General features: G+C 50.6%; 2 protein-coding genes across 2 annotated transcripts; both read left to right on the plus strand.

Moving 5' to 3' along the window:
* Positions 1–1554: 1554 nt before the first annotated feature.
* FDXACB1 (ferredoxin-fold anticodon binding domain containing 1) lies at positions 1555–5670 on the plus strand. The gene is made up of 5 exons (XM_063417934.1): positions 1555–1967; positions 2528–2684; positions 2824–3027; positions 3454–3612; positions 3921–5670. The coding sequence occupies exons 1-5, from the start codon at positions 1796–1798 to the stop codon at positions 5077–5079; spliced, it is 1851 nt and encodes a 616-aa protein (XP_063274004.1). The 5' UTR covers positions 1555–1795; the 3' UTR covers positions 5080–5670.
* A 517-nt stretch (positions 5671–6187) lies between these two features.
* ALG9 (ALG9 alpha-1,2-mannosyltransferase) lies at positions 6188–25588 on the plus strand. Its single transcript, XM_063417726.1, is given in 16 exon segments — positions 6188–6237; positions 6239–6370; positions 6710–6848; positions 7082–7216; positions 7451–7521; positions 8324–8412; positions 8768–8903; positions 9248–9335; positions 9449–9554; positions 13069–13191; positions 14670–14824; positions 16399–16528; positions 17159–17306; positions 17576–17705; positions 20165–20295; positions 23844–25588. Coding segments are annotated over 16 exon segments (1884 nt in total). The 3' UTR covers positions 23965–25588.
* Positions 25589–25591: the final 3 nt, after the last annotated feature.

Here is a 25591-nt window from a genome sequence, read left to right on the forward strand (position 1 = left end):
AGGAGGTTTTTGTTTATATCCTAAAAGAACCAATATGGAAAGGAAGTAAATGTAAAATAGTAATAATTTAGCCAGAAAGTGCAACTGAGGAAAATCTTTTTTACAGCACAGGGGGTTTGTCAGGCTCAAATCAGCAGCCAGAAATGGGAATTTTGAGTGAAAGCTCTCTGGGGATAAGGTGGATGAGGTCAGGCAGACAAGAATACTTGAAATGCAAACCCGCTCCCTGAGTGACCTGAAATACCTGTTCTGGGGTGGCACAGGAGGGAGAATGACACAAAACATCTTTGGCATCTCCAGGCACAAACATCATCCCGAAGCTCCTCACATCCAGCAGATCATCCCAGCTCTGCACATGGAAAATTCACTCTCTGATGTTTCCCTGTAATCTGAAGCAGGTTTTTTCCAAAGCACTGAGATGAAAAGGAAAACTCACATTCAGCATGGCTAAATATAAGTTTGGAGAGGGTTTTTGTAATTATTGGAATGGGAAGGTTGTGTGGTAAATATTTTCTCAGCACCCAACACCTCTCCAGGCCACTTATGCATTATTTAAAATAGACAAAAAGATTCTCTCAAGGCCACAGGGACCCAGTGCCCGGCACAGAGCTCACAAATTGTGGCAGTGGGTCTGGTTAGGAACTCAGCTTTGCCCATTTCAAACCTTCCTCTGTCATTATCTGTGTGAAATCCTGTCCTGACACACTGTCCCTCCCTGTGGGGCAGCTGTGGGCACACAAATGGACAGGTGACACCCAAGCCTGGCTGTTGTAGATATTACAGATCATAATTTTCTTCCTTCTCAAAGGCACCATACACATATGTGAGGCAGGGTAATTAATTTACCTTCTATCACCCTGTTGAGGAATTAGGGACCTTCTTATTACACCTTGATTATGTCTGTAATTATCTGACACCAAATGATGCTTCCACCACCTTTGCACTGCTTCTCTTCTCTTTTTGTTCTCTGTCTGTCTCTGCTTGTCCCCTTTGGGAATTCAAGCAGCACAAATATTGTCAAAGAATGAGAATTGTACCTGCCTTTACCTACAAGTAAAGGCAGGTACAGGTAAAAATGAGTTGAAAGGAGGCCACCAAGTTGATTATAGGGTTGGAACTCCTCTGCTGTGAGGAAAGGCTGAGAGAATTGGGGTTGTTGAGCATGGAAAAGAGGTTTCAGGGTGACCTGATTGTGGCCTTGCAGAACATGATGGGAACCCCAGGAAAGATGGAGAGAGACTGTTCCCACAGGCCTGGAGGGACAGGCCAAGGGGGAATGGCTCAGAGAGCAGGGTTAGACTGGATATTAATAAGAATTTTTATTGTGTGAGGGTGTTGAGGGTTGGGCAGAGGTTGCCCAGAGAAGCTGGGAAGTGTCTGGAGGTGTTTGAGGATGGGGCTTGGAGCGAGGTGAGGTGGGGTGGTGAGAGGTGTCCCTGCACAAGGAGATGCGCTTTAGATCCCTTCTAATATGATCCCTCGGCGTCTTAACAACCGCTTTTTTCTTTTTTTTTTTTTTTTTTTTTTTTTTTTTTTTTTTATTTTATTTTTTTTTTTTTGAACGCAGCACCATTTCCTGTTGCGCGGGGCTGGGCGGGAGAGCTCCCGAATCCCCAATCCCAAATCCCGAATCCCGAATCCCTGAATCCTTCACGGCGACACCGCCACCTCTCCCCGCCCGGGGACGGGACAGGACAGCGGCTACCGAGGAGTCCCCGGGGGTGCCCGCGGGCACCGGCGCCACCGGAGGCGGCGTCATGAGCGAGCGCCGGTGGCCGTGAGCGCCGCCGGGGCCATGGGGCCGCCGCCCCGCCGCGTCCTGCTGCTCGGAGAGGGCAACTTCTCCTTCGCCGCGGCGCTGAGCGGGGCCAGCGGCTCGCAGGTGGTGGCCACTTGCTACGAGAGCGAGGAGGAGGCGGGCGGGCGCGGCGGAGCGGCGCGGAGCATCCGCCGGCTGCGGGACAGCGGTGGGTGCGCGCCGGGGACCGGGACAGCCGGGGACCGCCGGGGACCGCCGGGGACAGCCGGGGACCGCGGGGACAGCCGGGGACCACCGGGGACAGCCGGGGACCGCGGGGACAGCCGGGGACAGCCGGGGATGGGCTGCGGATGGGCACGGAGCTGCTGCTCAGCCCTTTGCTGGCACCCTCCTGCCAGCGCTGTCGCACTGGTGTCACCCACGGTGGCATCGTTGTCCCGCGGGTCCCCCCCGCCCGCTGCCGTGTCCCTTGGGAGCCCCTCGCCGTTGCTCAGGAACGGCCCGGCTGGCTAATGAAATCCGAACAGGGTGAAGCAGTACGGAAATGGTACTGAAAGTGCTGTTTGCAACTGTTTTCAGAAGTTGCTGCTGCCTTGAAAGAGAGCAAAGGGCAAAGAGAACCCCTCAGGGCTTCCTGGAGTTCCCAACGCTCGGGGCGGCTCTCACCCACTTCCAAATGCCCTGGAGGATTTGCATTCCCACCTTTCTTTAAGATTTTTCTCCCTGGGAACCATCAGAGCCTTTTTTTTTTTGTGTTCGCTGTTGCAGGAGCCGAGGTTGTGTTTTCCGTGGACTGCACCAAGCTGAAGGAGCACTTTTTACTGGGAAACCGAGAATTTGATCGTATTTATTTCAATTTCCCTCACTGTGGCAGGAAGGCTGGGGTGGTGAAGAACAGGCAGCTCCTTGCTCGCTTTTTCCATAGGTGAGTGAACCAGAAATAATTCCGTGTTAATCACCGGCCGTGGCACAGCTCTTCAGGTGTTTTTCCAGCACTGGGGGGGTCTGGGGGTGGAATTTTAATTCCTAACAGGGATTTTCTGCTTGCCTGGCCTCCCTTCCAGCTGCGCAGAGGTGCTGGCACAGGAGGGAGAAGTCCACGTTGCCCTGTGCAATGGGCAGGGAGGGACCCCTGCGGATCAGCCCAGGAGGGAGTGGCACAACAGCTGGCAAATCGTGGCTGTGGCAGCGGGAGCTGGGTTCATCCTCAGCGATGTCCACCCTTTCAAAGCAGAGACCATCGAGGGATACAAATGCACAGGTTACAGGTAACCATCACCTGGCAAAACTGAAATTCTGACCTTTGTGCTCTTAAAATGCCCCAGCACTAGGATATTCTCTTAGTATCTTGTTGGCTGGAGAGGAGCTCCTTTTAATTTTCCTTGAAATTTTCCTTTTAATTTTCCTTTTAATTTTCCTTGAAATTTTCCTTAAAATGTCTGCCGTTCTTGTTCATCTCTAAGCAGAGCAACCAAGATTAAAATGCAAGCTTCCTGCCAGAGCACCCTCTAAAAATAAGATTTTCTGAGGATTTTAAAGGTCAAAAAGATCCGTTTCAGAGCAAATACCAATCTCAGCCTAAAGACAGGAGGACTGGTGGTTGGTGCTGGCAGCGACCTCTGGCCATCATCTACTCCTGCCTATATTAAATATCAGTAATTATCTGACTTTGCTCTGTTTTTGTGTATTCTCAGGAGTCAGGATAAATCCTTCTGTGTAGAGGGTGCTTTGAACCACATTTTCACACGGAGCACAGCACCCCTGTGTTTCACACCCGTGAGCTGCAAGACACACCTGGGAAACCAAAACGTTTCTTTTCAAGTGCCACAAGTCCTCGTGGATAAAATGAATAGGTGAGTTTTATAATTAATTTCTCTTTGGCAGTAGCAGCTCTCGTGCTCTCAGTGGGAATGGCCAGCAGTGGGGTCAGATAAATGGAAATGGTGAGTGGGAAATCTTTTTTTTACCAGCAAATTGCAGTTAGTTCTAACCTGCAGACAAACACCACGGCCCTGAAAATGTGCAACACCTTTGGTGAAAGACTTGGCTTGGTCAGGTGGTTCCTGGCTTAAGAATGTTTGGGGTAATTTGCTGCACTCATTATGGCCACAGGAAGGGGATCACAGATGGTGTCCGTAATTTGCACTTTTATTTTTCACAGGGGTTTCCTCGAGGTGAATTCAAGTCATCCAGTAAGGACAATAAAGGAGAAGCTCAGTGCAGGGCTCAGCCAAGCTTTTCCACTGCAGAACATCAGTTCCTGCCTTCCTCTGCTCCACCAAGGTCACCACGATGGTGTTTGCCACTCCAACGTCTTCTGGATCACTCTGAGCCCAGGGGAGGCTCCAAGCACTGAGAAAATGTCCCAGGGACCGGCAGACGCAGTTTTGTTTTCCCATTTTGGCCAGGACACAGATAGGAATGCGCAAGAAGGATGCTCAGTTCCACAGCAGTTTTATCTTAGGCCTTCCCTCCTGCCTCATGCTCAGGCAATAATAAAAAAAGGAGCCTTTTCCCCAGGGACACTTCAGGTTCTTTCCGGGCCAGTTTTTAGGAGATGTCGGATCTCTCCCCAATCCATGCCTGTTTTCCATGAGATGCTCGTTGTGCTGGCAGTTAGCAGGGGCACAGAGAACAGCTGTATCCAGATGTTGGTGGATAACATTAAAACCACCCTGAATTCTCTTCACCAGGACATTTCTGGTGTCAAACCCAGCATCAGCCTGCAGGAAGCAACAAGTTTTGGAACTGAGCTAAATGACTTTGCTGCTTTTGAATGGCAGCTTGGTGAGGTTCAGCATTTCCTCTGTGTGGGGACAGACCCAGAGCCCTCAGGCTGTTGTGTGGGGGTTATCAGGACAGCTCCTGATGAATTAAAAAGCCAAGAGCTGGTTGTTGTTTCAGCCTCACTGAACCTGGACCTCCTGGCCATGCTGCTGTGTGGAATATCCGACTGGAGAATGCTCTGGACGTCAGACAGGCGCTTCCTCAGGCAGTTTCCTGAGGGAGAGCTGAGGCTTTTCAAGAATTTTTCCCTCTATCCACCTTCCTACGTGCACGATGTCAGCTTCTGGGTTCCTCACGGGGAGGAGTTTGATGAAGTGGCTTTCCACACCCTTGCTAGGAGGGTGTCAGGTGAAATGGTCGTTTCCATCCAGTTAAGGGACAATTTCCAGCAGGCAGGGACAGGCCGGAGGAGCCTCTGCTACAGGGTGACTTTCCAGTCCTGTGACAGAGCCTTGGGCTGCCGGGAGGCAGCGGAGATGCAGCTGCGCTTTCGGGAGGAGATGCAGCAGCACCTGGGTGTGACCCTGAGGTAGAACACCTCCCGTGCCTTGCAGGGGCTCCAGCAGCTCCTGTGCCACCTTCTGACCTGGCAGATGTCACCTGCATGTGGCTCTGTGTTGTTGCAGTGCCTGTCACTAGGGCGGGGTGGACTCTGAGCACCGGCACGGGTTTCAGTGTGGGAGTTAATGAGGACAGAGCTCTCTCCTGTTCTGTGTGCGTGTACTGAAACCACACTCACACCTCGTTTTATGAAGTGGAGCCTTTCTTTTCTAGGGTGCTGTGAGAGTGGATTCGATCTCTTTACTAATGCAAATTCCTGTTGTTGTCCAAGCTGAGCCTCCCCTGGCCCAGCCGAGACTGTTCCCTGTCCTGTCCCTGTTCCTGGGAGCAGAACCCAAACCCCCCTGGCTGTCCCCTCCTGTCAGGAGCTGTGCAGAGCCACCCGGTCCCCCTGAGCCTCCTTTTCTCCAGGCTCAGCCCCTTTCCAGCCCCTCCTGGGGCTCCAGACCCTTCCCAGCTCCATTCCCTGCCCTGGACACACTCCAGCTGCTCCATATCCTCCCCGTGCTGTCCTTTTCCCATCTCCTGAGCACAGGGGGTACCAAATAAAGAACATTTTCTGTCAGTTCGTTCCTCGTTCCCTCATTTTCCTGCCCAGCTCTGGGCGGGCAGGGCAGGATGGGGATGGACCCTGGCCCGGACCCGGGTGTGTGAGCGATGGACACGGGTGGGCGATGGACACGGGAGTACGGGACAGGAGCCGTGTGGGGCAGGAGCCGTGTGGGGCGGACAGGGACAGGGTGAATGATGGACCCAGGATGAGGAGCAGGGACCCGGGTGTGCCGGACAGGGACAGGGTGAACGATGGACCCGGGATGTGGGGAATGAACCCGGGTGTGCCGGACAGGCACTGGGTGAACGATGGACCCGGGATGTGGGGAATGAACCCGGGTGGGTGACGGATCCGGCACTGCGGGGCAGCGCTCTCGCTGTCCCGGTCCCTTTGCCTGTCCGTGTGGCTGTCCCTGTGGCTGTCCCTGTCCCTCTGTCCCTGTCCCTGTCCCTGTCCCTGTGTCCCTGTCCCTTGTCGCTGTCCCTGCCGCGCTCCCGCCCTCACCGAGCGCGCTGCCCACACCCGTGATGGCGGCGGCGGCTTCGGCCGCGCTCCCGCAGCTGCTCGTGCCCGGCCGCGGCCTCGGGCGGGCGCCGCCTGCCCGTACCCGCCATGGCCGCCAAGGGGGCCCGGCAGCGGCCGCGGGCGGGCGGCGGGGACGCGGCGGGGCGGCGGCCCGAGCCCGCGGGCAGCGAGGAGCCCAGGAACGAGTGGGTGCTGCCGGGGACGGAGCGGGGGCTGCCGGGGCTGGCAGGGCTGCCGGGGCTGCCGGGGCTGCCGGGGCTGCCGGGGCTGCCGGGGCTGCCGGAGCCCGGCTTTCCACGGGTGCTCGGTGCTGTGGGGATGGTGCTGGAGCATCCCCCGCTCTGGGGGTGCTGAGGGGCTGCTGTGGGTCGGGGGTCCAGCCCTGAGCCGGCGGTTCTTTGTGAGGGGCTGGCATCCCCTCCCCGCAGCCCTTTGCTCGCTGGCACCTTGCGAGCCTTGATCTCGTGGCTGAGTGTTCCTGCTCCATATTTGTATTTATTTTTTCCCCCCACCCTTTGGAATAGATCATCCGGGAGCAAAGCAGGGCACGTCTGGGCCCCTGAAGGATCAACAGCGTTCAAGTGTCTCATCTCGGCCAGGTTCTGTGCGGCTCTGCTGAGCAACATCTCGGATTGTGACGAGACCTTTAACTACTGGGAACCGGTGAGTCCCTTCCTGCCCTTGGCACTGGCGATTTGTACTTGGCCTCTGCAAATACCTGTTTATTTAGGACCTTGTCCTCTCTGTTTCAATTTCCAGTTGGCTTTTGCAAATGCAGGTTTATTTAGAACCTTGTGCTGATCCCTATGTTTCAATGAGAAATGGGATTCAGAGTTGGGGGGTGAAAAACTCTCTGTGTGCTGCATGTAAATTTATTTATTTGCTCTCTGTTGCAGACACACTACCTCATTTATGGGAAGGGGTTTCAGACATGGGAGTACTCCCCAGCCTACGCCATCCGCTCCTATGCTTACCTGTGGCTCCATGCCCTGCCAGCCTGGTTCCACGCCAGGGTTCTGCAAACCAACAAGGTAAATCATGTGTGGAAGCTGCTTTTGTGCTTTTGTGGGGAGGAAATGTGCCTTTAGTGTGTGTGAAACTTACAGTTTGGTGTTAAAATTGACTCCGTGTTTGTAAAACCCTGGTTTGTTGACAAACATTGACCTCCCTATAAGGATTTCCAGGGGTTTGTGCGTTTCCCCTGGTGCTTTACAAGCCCGTTTTGTGTCCCTGTGCCTCATTCAGACTCTGGCTGTGTCTGCTAGGTTCTCATCTTCTATTTCCTGCGATGCTTCCTGGCCTTCCTGAGCTGCGTTTGTGAGCTCTACTTCTACAAGTGAGTGTCAGACTGTGTCTGCAGGGGATGGCTGGGAGCAGTGTGAGTGCCACACACAATTCCTGCCACACACAAATGGGCTTTGAGGCCCGGGTGTAGATGAGAAAATATGTGTTCTCCTGAAAACTCAAGGAGATGTTGGTCAGAATGCATCAATTAGGACAGAATTGTACTCCCAGATCTGCCACCCACACCTCTACTCCAGCATTTTGTTGACTCCAGTCATTTTCTCACTGCTGGCAGCAAGAGTGTTGCAGATTGGGGAGAGTCTGGTGCTGTGTTTGCTTATCACAGTGAATTTGACTGGAACACATTAATTGCTGCTGTCTGTAATCTCTCTGCCAGTGCTGTTTACATCCACTAAAATCAGTAGCCCTAACATGCAATTATCTTGTCTAAACTGGATTTTTATTTTATTTTTACCTGCTGCCTGATTGTCAAACCACTACCTTGCATGACTTTTTTGTTTGTCAGTGCTCTGGTTTAAGGAGATGAGCTGTGGCTTTTTTGCATGATGGGGTTTTGTGAGGGGTGGGGATTGTAGATGGGTTAATGTGTGCAGCAGTGCAGCCACAAGCTCCTGAAATTTGCACAAGCACCACTGGGAGAAGCCAGGCCCCATCCAGAGTTTTGCACTGGTGTAACTCAGGGCCTGAAATCCCAGAGGCAGCAGCTGAGTGTTGGGAATCCCCCACCTCAGAGCTCTCAGGCTGCTCCATGGGTTGGTTCTGCATGCCTTGGGTGCTGCTGATTTTTGCCCTGAGCCTGGTTTGTGGTACCTGTTTCTCTGCTGCTTCCCCAGGGCTGTGTGTAAGAAGTTTGGGCTGCACGTGAGCAGGCTGATGCTGGCCTTCCTAGTGCTCAGCACGGGGATGTTCTGTGCTTCTGCAGGTGAGTTGGCTTGGCACTGGCACTAACACTGACCAAAGATGGGTCCAGACAGAAGAAAATCACATCTCCAGGGTGCTCTTAGTTGTCTTCTCATGACAGAATAAGCATTGATCCAAATTTTGTTCTCCGCGTTACAATTTCCAGGCCTGTTTCTATTGCTGCACTTGTTTTTTGATATTTTAAACAGGCTCTTGGCCTGCCTTCCTTTGTTCTAAGGAGGCAGGCTGATATTTTGGCAGCGTGCCATGGCTGTACCTGTTTCCCCAGCCACTGCAAGGCTCCTGCAGAGCTTTTGCTGGGGGTGTTGTGTGAGGTGTGGGGAGCTGTGCTGACCTCTGCTCCCCTTGCATTGCAGCGTTCCTGCCCAGCAGTTTCTGCATGTACACCACGCTGGTGGCCATGACAGGCTGGTACCTGGACAGGACCTCGCTGGCAGTGCTGGGGGTGGCTGCTGGAGCCCTGCTGGGCTGGCCCTTCAGCGCAGCCCTGGGGTAAGGAGCAGTTCCTTGTCCTTTCTTGGTGGAGGGGAAAACCATCAGGGTGTGAGCTGCCAGCTTAGTCCAGGACTATTGCTAGGACCAGGACTGTTGAAGTTTAGAACATCAACAATAACCTTGAGACAGGACCAGGCTTCTTGGCTTTTGAACAGCTTAGGCTGTACTCATATTAGTGCCATTTCCTGGTATTAATATGAGTAAAACCTGAGCTGGGTGATGAATCTGGAGTAGAAGCAGAGGCTAGCAAAGTGGTGGTTCTTTCTGTTGCTTTGATGGAGCAGCAAAACCTGCAATGAGGTTTCTCAAAGCCTTCAGTTGACAGCTGGCCTCTCTTTCAGGCTCCCTATTGCCTTTGACTTGTTGATCCTGAAGAAGAGGTGGAAGAGTTTCCTGAACTGGTGTGTGGTGTCCTTGATCCTGTTTCTGGTGAGTGCCTGCAACAGCACAAAGAGGGAGAGGATGGCAGTGGAAGGGGTGAGTTCCTTTAGGAAAATCCGCTGGAGCTGCTGGCACTTGAACTGAGATCTGCTTTCCCCCAGGTGCCCTTGGTGGTGGTGGACAGCTATCACTACGGGAAGCTGGTGGTGGCACCTCTCAACATCGTTTTGTACAATGTCTTCACCCCCCACGGCCCTGATCTCTACGGTGAGTTCGGGACCACAAGCCGGGCAGGGAGCCCGAGGTTTTCTGGCTGCCGTGGCCCAGAGTGCTTTTTGTGACTAAAAAAAACCCAAAAGCAGCCTGCCAGCTCCACAGGCTGCAGCTGCTGCTTCTGGACACGGGATGTCTCTGTCGAGCTGGCAATGCACTGCCGGGCTCCCCCACGCTGGAGTTGTGCTGCTTTTGTTCGCTCTGCACTCCTGCAGAGCTGCCAGGAGATGTCTCACTGTGTGTGCACAAGTGCCCTGTGTGTGTTTGTCAGCCTGGATCGTGTTCCTGGCTGCCCTTCCTCACAGTCAGGCTGCAGAACTCCGGGAAAGTGAGGAATGGTGCACAAGCCACACTTCTTTCTGTCCGTATCCTGCACTTCTGGAGCTGAACAGCAGGAAATGAATTTCTAGCAGGGCTTCAGAAGGGCTGGCAGGATCCCTGCACCCTCTCAGGGCTGTGTTTGTGTTCCAGGAGGGATTCAGCAGCGGTGAGCAGCAGCAGGGCCTCCTCTGGCAGCTGAGGGGCTGTTCTGGGTGGTGCTGAGGGGTGATTTGTCCCTTGTGCTGTGGCACAGCAGGACAGCAGCTGCTCTGCCACGGCTCTTGGCCTCTGCAGGAGGGCTCTGAGAGCTCTCAGCTCTCTCTGGAGCTGAGAGTTCTCTGTAAGTAAACTCCAGCCTCTGTCTCTGATAGGTTTTGGCAGGGGTTTGTGCCTGACCTTTTCCACACTGGTGCATGAGTTGTTTCCAGAAGCCTCCAGGGACCGGTCTGTCCTGAAGAGTTTTATTCACAGTGACATTCATACAACATCCTCAGGCTAAGTAAAAGAGCCTGCCTGGAACTGCTCTTTAATGCAGCGTGGCCAGGACAACGCTGTGTGTTTAGAGAGCTTCAAAACACTGGGGAAAAATAACACTACCAGGGGAGATGAAAGGCTGGCCAATCCCTCTTGGCCTTGGGAGCTGGGATTTCCCAACGTTCACATGATGGAGGCAGAGTCACCAACCCAGATCATCTCCAGTGTAAGCACTGCAGTATTTAGAGACAGGGTTCAATTAATTTTTTTTTTCTTCTGTCTTTAGCAATACACTCCCTCTACATAAATATTGTCTGTGCAATTAATATTTCCCTGGAGTGATTAGGTTTCTGCAGCCAAGGGAAAATAGCTGCTAAGGGCAGATCCCTGACTCTGAGGCTTTGGGGTGTTTTTGTGTTCTAAGAAGTCATAATTCGTGACCGAAGTTTTGTCCCACTTTGGGAAGCTTTATTCAGCTTGGGTGGAACATGCTGGAGCTGTTCATGTGACACCTTTCTCTGTGGAGCCCTGGTTCTTGAACAGAGTGAGAATAAATGAAATGCAGCGAGCAGACTGTTCATTGTAGCAGCGCTGAATCAGAATGAGGGCTGTGACTCATGACCAAGTTATTGAGCTTCGCTGCTGCTTGCCAGCTGCAGTTCCTGCGCTCAGCCTTCAGCCCAGGGTGGGGCTCTTTATCTTAAACATCTTTAACAACTCCCCCGCGCTGGCCTGAGCTGCCCTCACCATTCCTGTGGTCAAGGTGCAGCCAGGCTGAATTGGATTCACTCCCGAGTTTGAGTTTTAGAATTGCCCCCGGGGCCATTCCCAGACCTCAGAGTTCAGAGCATTTTCTCGCTGGGTCTGGCAGTGCTTCCAGCTGGTTTTCCCCATGGAAGCACCGTGCCTGGCTGTTCTTTCCCCCCTGCCCTCACCAGTCTGTCTCCTGTATCCCACACCTGCCCAGCTCTGGGATGTGGGTGCTGGCAGGGAGCTCCATCTCCTCTGCTGCTCTGGCAGCAAATTCCCATTACCCTGAGCATGGAGAGCTCTCCAGTGTCCCTCCCTGCTTCAGAGGTGAAGTTCTGGGCCAGGACTTCTCTCATGCAGTGGGGTCGTTCCTTTTTGAGGCTGCAGTTCTGTCTCAGTTCACCTTGAGCCCTGTGGATAACAGGAATAAAAACCCTTTTGCCCTGGCAGGCTTTGAGCCTGAGTGCCTCTGAATGCCTGCGTCACCAGTGAGCCAGCCTGGTGCTTTTTGCCTGCTGTGCACTGTTCTCTTCTCTTTTTTTCCCCTTTTTATTTTTTTTATCCTCTCAGAGAGAAGAAAATCCCTCATTGGAGGAGGAGAGGAGGCTCCAGTGCTTGGTTTTTTTATGGGCAATTCAATCACACTGCAAAAAAATGTGAGCGAGCAGCCTTTTTTGTGTTAAAGCTGTGCTTCAGAGCAGCTGATCTGTTCATTAGCAGTATTATCTGGGCTGTATTTGGGTTGTGGAGGAGTTGTGTTTCATAAAGTGTCCTTCACTCCTGACCCCCAGGCTGCCAAACCAGAAACCAGAGCAGACAGAGGTGAATTCAGGGTGAATTCCCTTTACTTTCCATCGCAGCCAGAGAGGTGACAGGATGGTCCCTGGAATGACCCTTTAAAGATTCAGAATTTATTTACAGAATTGCTGTTTGCTTTCCAAAATCAAGGTTTCCTTTATAAACCCAAGCTGCTTGGCCAAGCAGTGCTCCAGTGCCATGGTTGTGACATTCCCAGTGCAGCTTCTCCCCTTTTTTTTTAGCTGTAGGAGCTGCAGAGGTTTCGGGTTTTCCTTGCTGCTGTTCAGTTGTCTGATTAATTTCAACACGGACCCAATCTAAGTGGCTCTGATTGCAGGAAATTGCTGTGGCATGTGACACATGTCACAACAGTGCAGTGATTAAAGCCCCCGCGTGTCATTTACTGGCTGATTGAGCTAATCACACTGAGAGAGTGGGAAATGTGTGGAGAGGAACTGGCATTCCTTATTGTTAAGGGCTTTAAGCATCCTGAATTCAGACTCTAAATAAATGACAGTTGGACTGGAGTTTCTTTCAGTTTACATCCTCCAGAGCTTGCAGCCAGTTCCCAAGTGTGGAGGCAGAGCTGCCTCGCTGCTGTTCCTGTCAGAACAGACTGAATTTGGGACACTGAAATAGTGCTGAGTCTACGGGGGGACCAAAACCAGCATTTAGTGGCAGAGTCCTTATTGGGGTGAGATAGGAATACAAACTCCTTTCTTTCTTAATCTTTCTTGGTACATTTTGTGTTCCTGCCAACGCAGAGTGAACATCCTCACTCCAAAATTGGATGACATGGTGTGGTTTTGTGTTACTCCTCTGCAGTTAAAGAATGAATTTGGGCTCAAGTTTCCCAGTTTTACAAGTTTCCACCTCTGTTTCCTTGCTGTCCCTCTGAGTGCAGGGGTGAGCTCTGTGTCCCAGAATTCTGCTGGCTGTTGGAGTGGCCTGGGATTCATGAGCAGCAGGTGTAATACTGACTGGTTTTCACCCCCAGTGAAAAAATAAGGAGAAAAATAATTTATTTGCAGGAAGACATTGAAGTTTTTTGGGCAGGTGTGAGTGTGAGGTGCTCTGGTGGGCTGTGTCAGGCAGAGAAAGCTGCTGTTCCATCCATTCACACTCATATTTCAAACCCCTTTTTCCCTTTTTTCTCACCCTTTAGGTACAGAACCCTGGTACTTCTATTTTATCAATGGCTTTCTGAATTTCAACGTGGTTTTTGTGCTGGCCCTGCTCGTGCTGCCTCTGACCTGTCTGATGGAGTGTCTGCTGCAGAAATTCCGTGGTGAGTGCAGGGAGCTGGCAGAGTTTGCCTGCTGAGGAGCAGCTTTTCTTTACTGGGAGTGAAACTGGGAGCAGTGAAAGCCTTTGGACCACCAGGAAAGTTCCTGGAGCTCATTAGAGTTCAGGATTGTTCCTTGCCTCCACCTCAGGAGGAAAAACGTGTTTAAAAAAGCCTGACAAGGTGTGTGATTCCTGAGCTTCATTCTGACATTTAATCCACCAGGAATGGTGCAGTCAATAATCCTAAAGGGGGAAGAAGCTGTTCCTGGTGTTGTTCCCATCTTACCTGCAGGGTAGAAGCCTTTGGGGTTTGAAGCTGGACTGTTCTGTGGATTTTTCAGACTGCCAGGCTCCCCACGCTCTGGGAAGTGTTCCCATGGGTGTGGATGTACTGAGAGTTAAAAAAAAGAAAAGGAGGAACCAGAATATTCCCTGCTTCACACTGGGCTTTTTCTTGAATTAAATGACATCAGCTTGAACACATGACACTTGTGACTCCAGAGGGGAAGTGTAAATTCCTCTCTGCTGTTTTCCTAAGAGAAATTCATCAAGGGTCAGCAGCAGCCTCCACATTCATCAGTCCAGTCAGTGCTTTGCTCTTTGTTTTTTGGTTTTTTTTTACTGAATACAGCAAACAGTAACACAATCCTCGATGGAAATGTATGTTAGGGGGTGTTTGCTTATATCTGTTCCTTGGCTGTGAGTGACAAACTCTCAGAAAGCAGTAAAAGCTCAGTAGGAGCTCCTGTAAATGCGAGATTTCCTGCTGTTCACTTGGTGTTCTTGTACTTAGCAGCAGGAGCCACTCTGCCAAGCGCTTTGTTCTTATTGTCTGGGAAATGCCGCTGGCTTAATTGCTTAACTCTGCTGTTGGGAGTAGCGAGGGGGTAGGAAAGGGACTGAAAATTGTCAGGCAGTGTGGAGCCCTCCTCGGTGTGACTGAAATTCAGGGTAATTGTTGTTATTTTTGAATCGGTTATTTCCTCTGTTAAGCAGAAGGCGCCTTAGAGACCTCTCCTGGCGTTATTTTTGTAATGAGGCAATGAAGGTTGGGCAAACTTGAGGCTCTAAACAACCATTTGGGAGGGTAAAACCAGCACAGAGGGGAAGGAGAGATCCTGGGGAGGCCCTTTCTGATCTCTGTGTGTACAATGCCCAGCAGGAAACCCAGCACTCCTGTCTGCCTCTTCAGACCTGGCAGTTCTGATGGCTTTTGTGTCTTGTTGGATCCAGTAACATTTATTTTCTGCTTTTGGTTTTCCTGAGGCTGTTGGAATTGTCAGTATTGCAGGAATCTGCAAAAATCCTCTGAGGAGAATGCCCTGCTGGCTGTTTGGGTGTGTTACCTGGCTTTTAGCAGCAGGGGTGCTCAGAGCAGGGCGTGTTTGGGTCTCCAGAGTGGGCTTTGGGTGTGAGAGAGGATTTTGCAAGAGAAGCAATTCTTGCATTACTCCTTTGCTGAGGTTTTGTCCCTTCCAGTTCAGAATCTGGGCCGTCCCTACTGGCTGACCCTGGCTCCCATGTACATCTGGATCCTCATTTTCTTCAGCCAGCCCCACAAAGAAGAGAGATTTCTCTTCCCCATCTATCCCCTCATCTGTCTCTCTGGTGCTGTGGCTCTCTCTGCTCTTCAGGTAAATTCTAGTGATTGTTAATTAATAGCTGAGAATATTTCCCAGCTGTTATTTCATGATGACTTTGAGTTGTTCCCCAATCCCAAGTGGGAATTCCTGGGGTTGTGATGCTGTGGTGCCAACACCATACAAAATCCAAGAGATTCTGGAGGGATTCAGTAACTGCTGATGGAATTGTGCCTCCCTGGCTGCTCAGCTTTAAGGGCAGGAATATGGGTTTGTAGGAAATTCATTTTGATTTGTTTTAGAAGGAATCCCTCACTGGGCTGAAAAAAGGCAAAGGGATCTCGTTTAGATGTTGGGAAATTGCACTGAACATTTGGAAGAGCCAATACCTGGGTGTTTAGTAAACACCACTTGAAACACTTCACAAAGCAAAGCACTAATACAGACTGATATAAACCTTCCCAAAGCTCAGAATTATTCATCTGCTGCTAAAAAGGCTCAGGAATGCAGCCAGGAGGCCCTGCTGGAGCCTGTTCCAGCTGTTTGGGCTCATCCTGCTGTTCCCCCTCTGTGCAGCACTGCTGGAATTGCTGCCACCCCTCAGTCCCTCATCCCTCCCTTGCTCAGATGCTGCTCTCACTCTGGATCTCCAGTCATCCCCAGATGAGTTCCAGTCCTTGCCTCCACACAGGATCCAGCTCTGCAATGTCACCACTTCTATGCTCTGAATGAGAATTCCTCTGTGCTCTCACAGCATCACAGAGCAATGTTAATTTATTTTTATTTTAAATACGGCTTTAGGAGAGTTTTGTGTACATTTCTTTCGTATTTTACCACCGTTTGATGACATTTTGCCCAGTATGGAGCATCCAGCTGAGAATCTGGAACTGATTGCCCACCAGCAGGACAAGCTTGTCCCTCTCCCCCTCCAAACCACGTGGATTTGGCTGTTATGAGAAAAATGCAAACAGGACAAGAGAAACAGAAACCAGCTGAGGGTAGGGAGTGAATAACCACTCCTGCAGAACAGCAGGGAGGGACCAAGCCAAGGACTGCATGTATTTCCTCCTGGCTATTCCCAGAGAGGCTTTTTAATTGAAAAAAAAAAAAAGAACCAACCAACTAAAGGACTTTTATCAATTTTTCTTTGACCAGTTTTATCAGTTTCAGAGTGACTCGTGTTTAAAGGTGGCTGCAGAGTGTGCTCTGTGCTCTTTTATCCACTTCAAAGCTGTGGTTTGTGCAGGCAGGGTAAACAAGCAGAGGTCACTCTGGAAATCTGGGTCATGGAGTTGTGGTAGGCAGGAATTCAGTCCAGATGGAAAATCAGGTGAGTCTGTGCAGGGCACTTCTGCAGAGCTGTCTGAGAGGGACACTTCACCTGGGAACAACCCAGCTGCAGAAAGAAGAGCTGAAAACTTCCTGAAATACCCCAAATTCTCACTTAAATGTGATTAAGCCCTCTGAGTTGCTGTGGATTTTTATGGCTGTGAATTAAAAAAGCCCAAAGATCTCGGGGTGGGATGCACTGTTGGAAAGCCTTGATGAAAAATGAGAACTTTGCTGAACAGATCAGAGTTGGAGTAACGTCCTGTTGTCTCTCTTTTTTTTTTAATCTCTTCCCTGAGAAATGTTACCACTTCATCTTCCAGCGCTACCGCCTGGAACACTACACAGTGTCCTCCAACTGGCTGGCCCTGGGGACTGTCTTCCTCTTTGGCCTTTTGTCCCTGTCACGCTCTGTTGCCTTATTCAAAGGTTGGTATTTCAGATTTGCCCTCTGCTCTCCTGGCTCCTGAGCCCAGGGCCTGCAAAAGTTGTGCTGCTTTGCCTGTAGAAATCAGGAACCTCAGGAACCTCCCTCTGTTGCTGCAGGGGAAGGAATAAGTTCTGATGGTCACCAGTAATTAATTATTAATTATACATTCTTCCATATGTATGTATGAATGGATTACCAGAATTACATCACTTGAAAATCCTCTTCACCTTCCACCGGTACAACTCCACTGATTGGTATTAAAGCAGATATTTCAGCTTTCAAATAGATAATCCCACCTGAAAGAGCATTTTCCTGGATAAAACTTGAATTAGGTGGATGAGTCTTAATGGAGATGGGTTGGACATTCCTGGAATCAGAGCCTTCCCACCTCATCAGCGTTTTTGGAGGGTTTTGGTGACCATTGACAGCCAGGACAGGGGGATGTGAATAGAACTGGTGGGGGCACCAAGGGTCAGAGGGGAGGCTTTGAATCCACCCCCTTCTTTGCCCAGACCAGTTCATTTATTCAATGAATTATCAGTTAAAAACGTCTGCATGAAACAATTTATGCAGGCTTTCATTAAATACCCCTCTTACTTTAACTTAATGATGACTTTCACCTTGCACAGGCTACCACGGGCCCCTGGACCTGTACCCGGAATTCCACAGGATTGCCACTGACCCCAGCATCCACACGGTGCCAGAGGGGAGACCAGTCAATGTCTGTGTGGGGAAGGAGTGGCACAGGTTCCCCAGCAGCTTCCTGCTGCCAGACAAGTGAGTGCTTCCTTGGAAAAGTAGAATTTGGTGACAGGGATAACGAGGGGCACAATAACGAGGGGTAATGATGGATGTGGGGGACCCTCCGGACTGTGGATCTCTGTTGTCACCAGCAGTGTCACAAACAGTGTTCAGGTATCCAAATCAAGGATTCTGAGGGCCACAAGTTCCTGGGAATCTGTGCTGCACCTGCCCACCCTGGGGTTGATGTCCTTGGTTCTGGTTTTGGTGCTCTCCTCACCAAATGTTGTCCCTGTTTTCCTCAGCTGGCAGCTCCAGTTCATCCTGTCGGAATTCCGGGGCCAGCTGCCCAAACCCTTTGCCAAGGGGCCCATGGCCACCAGGATCATTCCCACAGACATGAATGACCAGAACAAGGAGGAGCCATCTCGATATGTAAGGGTTTGTTCCTGCCTTCTTCCCCTTCCCTCGCTGGGTAATTTAAATTAACGCAATGCCTCTGAGTGCATCTCCCCATTTCTGTTTCCTGGGGAGTTCCAAACCAAAAATGGTCCCTCTGCAGCCCTTGGAAATCTCCCCCAATCTTGCTTTTTTGTCAGTTGCTGTTTGCTTTTCATCTGCAGTTTGAAGACATAAGGATAATAAAAGAAGCAGCAGAAGTAAGAACTCCCAATTATTGCAGTTTTGGATTTAGTGTTAATGTGATCACAGGAATGAGTAATGTGAAGTCCCCCACAGAAAATATTTGTCACTGCTCAGGAGTTGAAAATTTCCTCTTTTATTTCTTTTTAAATATGAAACTATTCATCATATTTTCAACTGAGGAGGAACTTAATTTGGAACTTAATTGCATTAGTGGGAATCTGCTAAGATAATGTATATTGGTATTACTGATTTATTTCCTGGTTGAACTAAACAAAACCAGTGCACAAATAGGAATGTTTTAAAATTATTGCTAGCTAGCATGTTTAAAATTACTAACAGGTAAAATCTTGGCAGTCTTCTGGGTTAAAACTCCTGTTTTGAGGCTCATTATGCAGTTACTGGAAATGGGAAGGAGGCGTGTTCCCACCTGAGAGGAGCTGTCTGCTGCAGTGCATTTAATTTATGAAATCTTTAACTGGGGCTTATTTTTAGCACAGACAGCTGGCTGCTACACAGCCTGTGACTAATAGAGCAAAACACACTTTTGTTTCATGCTTGTTCCTTAATGTCACCCTACAACTTTGGTGTTTCTCATGCAAGCTCAAGAGTAGGACTTCAGAAATCAGCAATTAAACAGGGGGTTAAAATTCCTACTTTTGACCTGTTAATTGCACCAAGAGATCAAGATCTTTCCCCAGATTTAGTGAGTACAAGCATATTCAGATTTTTAAAAAAGTAAAATAATAATTAGCAAGAACTGGACAGGAGTATGAGAGGAGTATGAGAGGGGATAAATCTAAATAGCACGAGGCTGTTGGTCATTTAAAGGACAGAAAACAAATTGCTCAGGATCTGAGCCATGGCTAAAACAAATTAATGGCTGTAGATCTCACTGTTTCAGGTGTAAGTATCTGTTACTGCTCTGCTTGGAGATGGAAGAGGGAACCTCAGTGTTCCTGTTGCTATGAGACACTGGGGAAAGAGTGATTTGATCTTGTTTTGCAATCTCTCTTTCCTTAATCACATTGAGCAGCACTTACCTTGCACTTGCCCGGCTGGGGAGGTGCAGTTGTGTCTGAAAGTGCTAAGAAGGAGATAAGAAATATTATTTCTGACCAAGATACATCCAAGCAGGAGCAGCAGATCAGGCCTGAAAGCTGCTAACAACAGCTGCCTTCAGAGAAAGGGGATTTTGAGCACTTTCTCTTCCCTTCCAGCACCATCCAGACCCCGTGGCAGCAGCAGACGTGCCCTGAGCTCCAGCTCGGGGCTGTTCCCACTCCTGTCACTCAGGAGGGGATCCAGATTAGCTCTCCTCCACTTGGCAGAGCAGTGGCATCAAATAAAGAAAGAGTGGGAGGAGGAAAAGGGAAGGGGAACAGAAGAGGAGAGGATGTAATTTAGAAATCCCTCGCAGCTTTGTTCACTGAGACTCACTCCTTTCTTTCATTTCAAGGTCTGTGCATCTCCCAAGTCTTGTGTAAATCCCCAAATCAATGCAGAGGTGCCTTTTTGGCCCTCAGAGCAGGAGGAATATTATCCTTGGCTTCACTGTAACTTGTGAAAATACAAGGGAAATCTGGCTTGCACCTGGAATTTGATGTCCCAGCCCTTTTAGGGCAGCATTTAGGATGAGACAAGTGAGATCCTTGAGGCAGGAACTTGTCTTTCTCTGAGTGATTCTACATCACTTCCAGAAAAACTTGGTTAGTGGTTTGGGAGTCCTTCTGCTAATGAGCCAGAACCTCTCCCAGGGCCTGCAGTGTTCCTCTCACACCGAGCAAGGAGTGGATTCAGCATCCTCAGCTGCATTTCCTGTGGTGTAATTTCATTTGCCACTCAGTTGTGATGCCACGGAGCCATCTGCTATCCACCTAATTAAATTGTTTTCAGCCTAAATTGTTACATCAAACCCCAAAGGTGCTTCAGAAAAGGGATCTCAAGGATGGCCGAGGAGGTTGGCAGTAAAATTCTGTGGGAGAGTGAACTGAAATCCCTCAAGGAGGAGTGTGAGGGAGTGAGGCAGGATAAGACACAGGACTCCCAGCAGGAAGGAGGAGGTTTCATGGTGTGGTCTCCTGGATTCTCCCACAAAGGTTTTGCCTGAAAACATTCAAATTGTGTTACCTGTGTGCTGCACGAAGCCTTTCACCTGCTGCTGGGAGTGCAGCCCTCTTCTCATGGCTGTGAATGAGCACAGAGAGCCAAAACCACAGGAAATAACCCCAGCAATGTCTGTCTGCCTGCAGATCGACATCTCCAAGTGCCACTACCTGGTGGACTTGGACACAGCAGCAGAGACCCCGAGGGAGCCGAGGTACTCCTCCAGCAGAGAGGAGTGGGTGACCATTGCCTACAAGCCATTCCTTGATGCTTCCAGGTAGGAATTGCACTCTGGAGAGGGAGGGACAGGGGCTGGCAGTCTGTGATTTCTGTTTGCACAACAGGACAGATCCATGGGCAAATGCCAGCTTGGAATCCAATTTCCAGCAAAGTGGAGCCTTTGTCAAACTCCTGCTTGCAAAATTTATGACCTAAGTTGCTTTAGAGGGTGAAACTCTGTGAGGAGGGTGGTGAGAAGGAATATTTTTATAGAGAAATAAACAACTTCTTTATAAAGCTTCCCGTTTTTTGGGGTTGCTTTCCAAAGTAACGAGGTGGATGTCATCTCCTCCCAGGAGACTTCACTCTGTTTTGTACCAGCCAAATTCAAGACAGGTATAAATCATCAGAGGGGGATGAGCTCTGAAAACTTTTGTGGAAGAGAGAGGAGGCAGCCAGCAGGGCCACACCTTTATTGGGCACCAGAGAATCCGGGGAAGAGATCCCTGCTGGAATCTTCTGCAGAGGTTGTGCTGCTCCCTGAACCCTGCTGCTGTGCCTGGCCAGGGATCTCTGTGAGAAGCAGGGACTGGGATTTGCTCTCCTCCAGGTTGTCAGGGAGTGGGATCAGGGTTGTCAAACTGGGAATGTTGTTCCTACATCCCTGCAAGCACAGGAGCCCCCAGCTGTACGAGGATCTGGTTTAGGCCTTCAGAGCTCTGCTCATGAAGGTGTCACCCTAGGGCAGAGACTGGGAAAACCTCTGTAAAAAACGAACCCAGAGTTCAGTGCCCTCCTGTTTTCCATGATTGCTTCCTGGTTTTTGGGAAGAGCAGGGGAAGGAGTGCTCGTGTTTGAGCAGCTCCCAGGAGAGCTCTGGTGTTCCCAGCCTGCTGACACAAACAGCTTTCCTTGGCAAGGTCTTCCATGAACTGTATTTTCCAGCAGAACCTGCTGCTACATTTGGGCAGCCCTTTGGGAAGGGAGCAGGAGGTGGCCAGTGAGTTTTATTAATGAGGCAATTGAGGCATCAAAGGCACTCCTTGTGCAGAGGGTTTGCCCTTAAATGTGCATTTCTGCTTTAAAGCCACATTTGTGTATTCTTAGAGCTGCTTTATCTCGCCTGCTTTATCTTTGGAGCTGAGTGGAGGTTTCAGGTTTGCAGCTCAGTGGTTGAAAACCCAAACCCATCGAGCACTCCCCAGCTCAGCCCAAGGTGCAGCTCTTGTTGTGTGAAAATAAATGAAATAAGTGACCCCAGCAGCTCAGTTCAGTCCTGCTGCACTGGAGGCTTCTGGGGCTCGCTGCGAGTCTCCCATTGACGTCAGCAAGTGCAAATGTAAATCTCAGCTGGCTCTGATAAATGGTGCTGCTAATTGAATTAGAGAGCACTCCAAGCCACCAGCTAATTATGCTCCTCAGGAAGCTGCTTTGCCAAGGTCCATTTAATTCTATATTGGCTGAGCGCTCCGAATCTGGCACAGAAAAGGGGAAATATATCACAGCTCCCCTCTGAGGAGCACATATTTTCCAGCTCTTTAGGGCTGAGCTGTCTGCTTGCTCCAAACACTTGGGTTTTCCATCAAAAAAAATCAAATTCCCAGTGCAAAGTTAATGATTGGGTCACCTTGGAGCGTAGCATTACCCTGGTTTGATAAGAGGCTGTTTTGTTCCCTTTAATGGTGTTTTCCTCGAGTTGTTTTCCATATTTTTGTTTTTAAAGTAGCTGAATTCTGACGTCTGTATGTTGGTACAGAATTTAACCCCCAGAGGAAGTGCAAACGTTAAAGGGTTTTCAGAGAGCTTTGATCATGAACCTCTTGTGGCTGGGAGGCACTGGGACAAGCCCAGGTGGCACTGGGACCCGCCCAGGTGGCACTGGGACCTGCCCAGGTGGCACTGGGACCTGCCCAGGTGGCACTGGGACCCGCCCAGGTGGCACTGGGACCTGCCCCTGTGGCACTGGGACCTGCTCCTGTGGCAGAGTTCAGCTTCCTCCTGCCATTCCCTGCTCTTCTCCCTTCTCCTGCCTCTCTCTGAGCTCCACTGTCACCAAACTCAGGGTACAGAATTCACTTTAGGAGGGATCTCACCACTGCAGGTGTCCAAGTGCTGCCATTCCGTGTCAGCCTGGGAATTTGGCAGGGGAGGACTGGAACATCTTCACTTGGGATTTCCTTCCATCCCACTGCAGCTTCCTCTGGAACAGTTTTTGAGTTGTTTTTCCTGCGATTCAGGCAGAAACAGCTGCAGGGATCACTGTGGTTCCAGCACTGTCCTGCAGCAGTGCCTCCTTCAGAACCCAAAATCCCAAAATCCCTGGAAAACAGAGCCCTGCTCCCCATGGAGCAGCCGTGGCCGTGCTCCTGCTGCTGGGAGCTGAGTGCTGATGAAAGCTCCCCACACTCCGTCTCTGGGGGACAAATTTAGCAGCAAATGCAAATAGAACATTAAATATATTTCCTGTCATCTGTCACCCAGCCCCTTCCGTGTGCCATCTGCTGTCTGAGGTGGCTGGGCTGACAGGGAGGGGTGACAGGAGGTGACAGGAGGTGAAGGTTCCCTCTCTCCGTGAGGGTGCAGGAGCTGCCTGATCCCAGCTGAGCCCAGCCAGGCTGTGCAGGAGCCTCGGGAGCCCCAGGGGAGATGCAGCTCCCAGTGGCAGTTCCTGCCTTTGTTTCTCAGCTGAAAGATCTCCAGTGCGAGCAAACAAAACAAAATTCGTTTTTCTGCTGAAAAAAAACTTGCTTGAATTGGGTGTCCAGAGCAGCAGAGCTGGGAGCTGAAGTGACCAGCAGGTGTGTGCCGTCCCTGACCACTCAAAAAGCCAAATTTGAGTGCTGCTGCTGCTTTTCCAAGCTGTCTGTGGCTGGGGTTACACTTGTGGCTGGCAAGGGCTGATATTTTCCCATCCAGTTGATCTTAAAGACATAAAAAGAGAAGTTTCAGTGCTAAGGAAGCAAAACTCATTTCAGTGAGTTGCTCAAATTTTTGAAGGTTCACAAAGCTCCAAGCTGCTGCCGAAGGACGTTTTTATTTGTCCACTTCACATTGAAACCTGCACTGTGTTAGTGAGAGAATACATTCATTCAGAATGCTCTCAGCCAGCACAGCTCCGGCAATTAGCAACCCAATCAAAGGTGCTAATTTCACCCAGACATCATTAAGCCCTCCGTGCTCCACTGGTCCAGTTTTTGAAAGGCTGTGAAATGCCAGCTCCCAGCGCTGGCAGGGCACGGAGTGAGTGTGGCTTTTAGAGCTGCCCAGCCCTCTGTAATCCAATATTTCCACAGAAGATCGGCTCAGGGGCCAAACTTCAAAACGTCAAAGCTTCTCAGAGAGGCGTGGGGGAAAAGGCAGCCGGAAAGATGGGATAGAAAAGAGGAGATTGCAGGAGGGAAACGCAGACCCCCAGGATCCCCTGGGTGCTGTATCTGGGTTTAAATTCTTTTCAATAATCACAGCAGCTCCCTGAGCTCTCTGCCCCTCAGTCCTGCTGGGAATGGACGATGGGCACGGTGCCGATGGCACAGCCCAGCTCTGGTGGCACCAGGAGGAGAGAATCGGGCTCTCAAGGGCGATTTGCTTTTCCTCTGTGCCCCGCAGGTCCTCGCGGCTGCTGCGCGCGTTCTACATCCCGCTGCTGTCGGAGCGGCACACGCGCTACGCCAACTACACCATCCTGAAACCCCGCAGGAGGCCGGCCAGGAAGAAAACGGGGGGCTAGGAACACCCCTGGGCCAGCGAAAAACAACCCCCAGAGCGTCTGCTGGCACTCCTGGACAGCTGCCACGTCCAGCTCCCTGCGTGAAGGACGGTGCTGGGAGCATTCCCTGAGGAGCCCTGGCAGCCTCTGCTCCTCTGGCAGGCTCTGCTCTGCCTCAAGCCATTGGAAAATCCAGCAGCCACCTATGGATTCGTTATCCCTGCTGCTCCCTGTGTTCTGTCTTACAGCAGAGAGGAGAAAAATGGAAAATAAAACGGGCGAGGTTCTGCTCCGGGCTGCAAATCTGGGAAGATCCAGCTCAAATTCTCTCTGTCTCTCCCCCACCCACCCCTCCACTGTCCTCAGCTGCTCAAGCAGGGCTGTCTTTCACCCAGGGAATTTTTTTTCAGGTAACAAAGCTTAGGAATTTTCCTCTTCCAAGGGGAAAAGGAGGAAAACCGCCTGACTGACAGTGAACTGGAATTCACTGAATCTCAAGGAATGAAATATCGTGCACCACAGAGGGAACAGCCAAAGCTGCCCTGTCCAGGAGACATTTCCAGGGATAAACCTGTGCTTTTGGAAGAAAAAACCAAACTGAGACAATTATGTGTTCAATGGGATCAAAGTGTTTGTGCTGTCTGTGAAGCCAAGTGTTCGTTTGCTATTCATAATGATTTTTTCAAGATCCTTTGAATTCTAGACTTCAGCATCTCAAAAATTCTGGAATCATCTAGAGAGGAGAAGGATGAATTTTTTTTTTTTGCAGTTCTGTTTCCCAGAATAGCCAGGATGTGTTACGTGGGTCCACCATGCCTCAGAGCAGTGCTGTGCTTGTTCCATCTCCATTTTTAAACATGCAGCATCACCAGCTGGATGGAGGGAGCTGTTTCCACTCACATCCCTGGAATCCTGCGGGGATGGGATGGAGCAGAGGGGAAGTTCTGCACCTGCTCCGTGGTGTGGCTGTGCTGGGGTTGGTCTGAGCAGGGGGATCAGGGAGCAGATTTGGATGTTTGGGATCCAGAAATCCTCTGGGGTTGGTTCAGGTGGTGGGTGCAGGTCTCAGCAAGGCTGTGATCCAACCTGGGACACAGCAGGAGGAGCTGGGCTGGATCATAGGACCAAGCTCAGGAACAGGAGGAGGTTCTGAACCCCAGCACTGCATTAAGGAGGTTTTGAATGCCCTGCCTGGAGCCTGGATGGTCACACGTGGAGAATCCCACTGCACCCCACTCCCCAGAGCAGCAGCTGGAAGCTGAGGCTCTAAATTCAGATTTAGGGTGGTGCCTGAGTCGTGCCACCCTTAGGGAAATGCAGATCTCACCTTCCCAAGCTGTGGAGCTCTGGGGTTTTCAGGGCTGCTCTGGGAGGGCAGAGCTGACACCAGGGTTCTGTGTCTGTGTTCATCATCCCCCCCTGCCTCCCTGCAGCCAGCTCTGCCCTCAGTGACGTTCACACAGGGCTCTGGTGCTGCTGAATCCAAACCAAAACTCTTGCCTTGCTTGTTGTCTCTTCCCTGAGCTGAAATCAAATAAATCAAATAAAGCTCAAGCAGTGACTGCAGCACGTCTGTGCTGCTGTGAGTGTCCCCTGTCCCCAGCCCTGGCCTCGTGTTCAGTGCAGTAAACACCTTTGGAAACCACTG

The sequence above is a fragment of the Prinia subflava genome, chromosome 22 (genome assembly GCF_021018805.1).
Source record: "Prinia subflava isolate CZ2003 ecotype Zambia chromosome 22, Cam_Psub_1.2, whole genome shotgun sequence".
NCBI classification, from domain to species: Eukaryota; Metazoa; Chordata; class Aves; order Passeriformes; family Cisticolidae; genus Prinia; species Prinia subflava.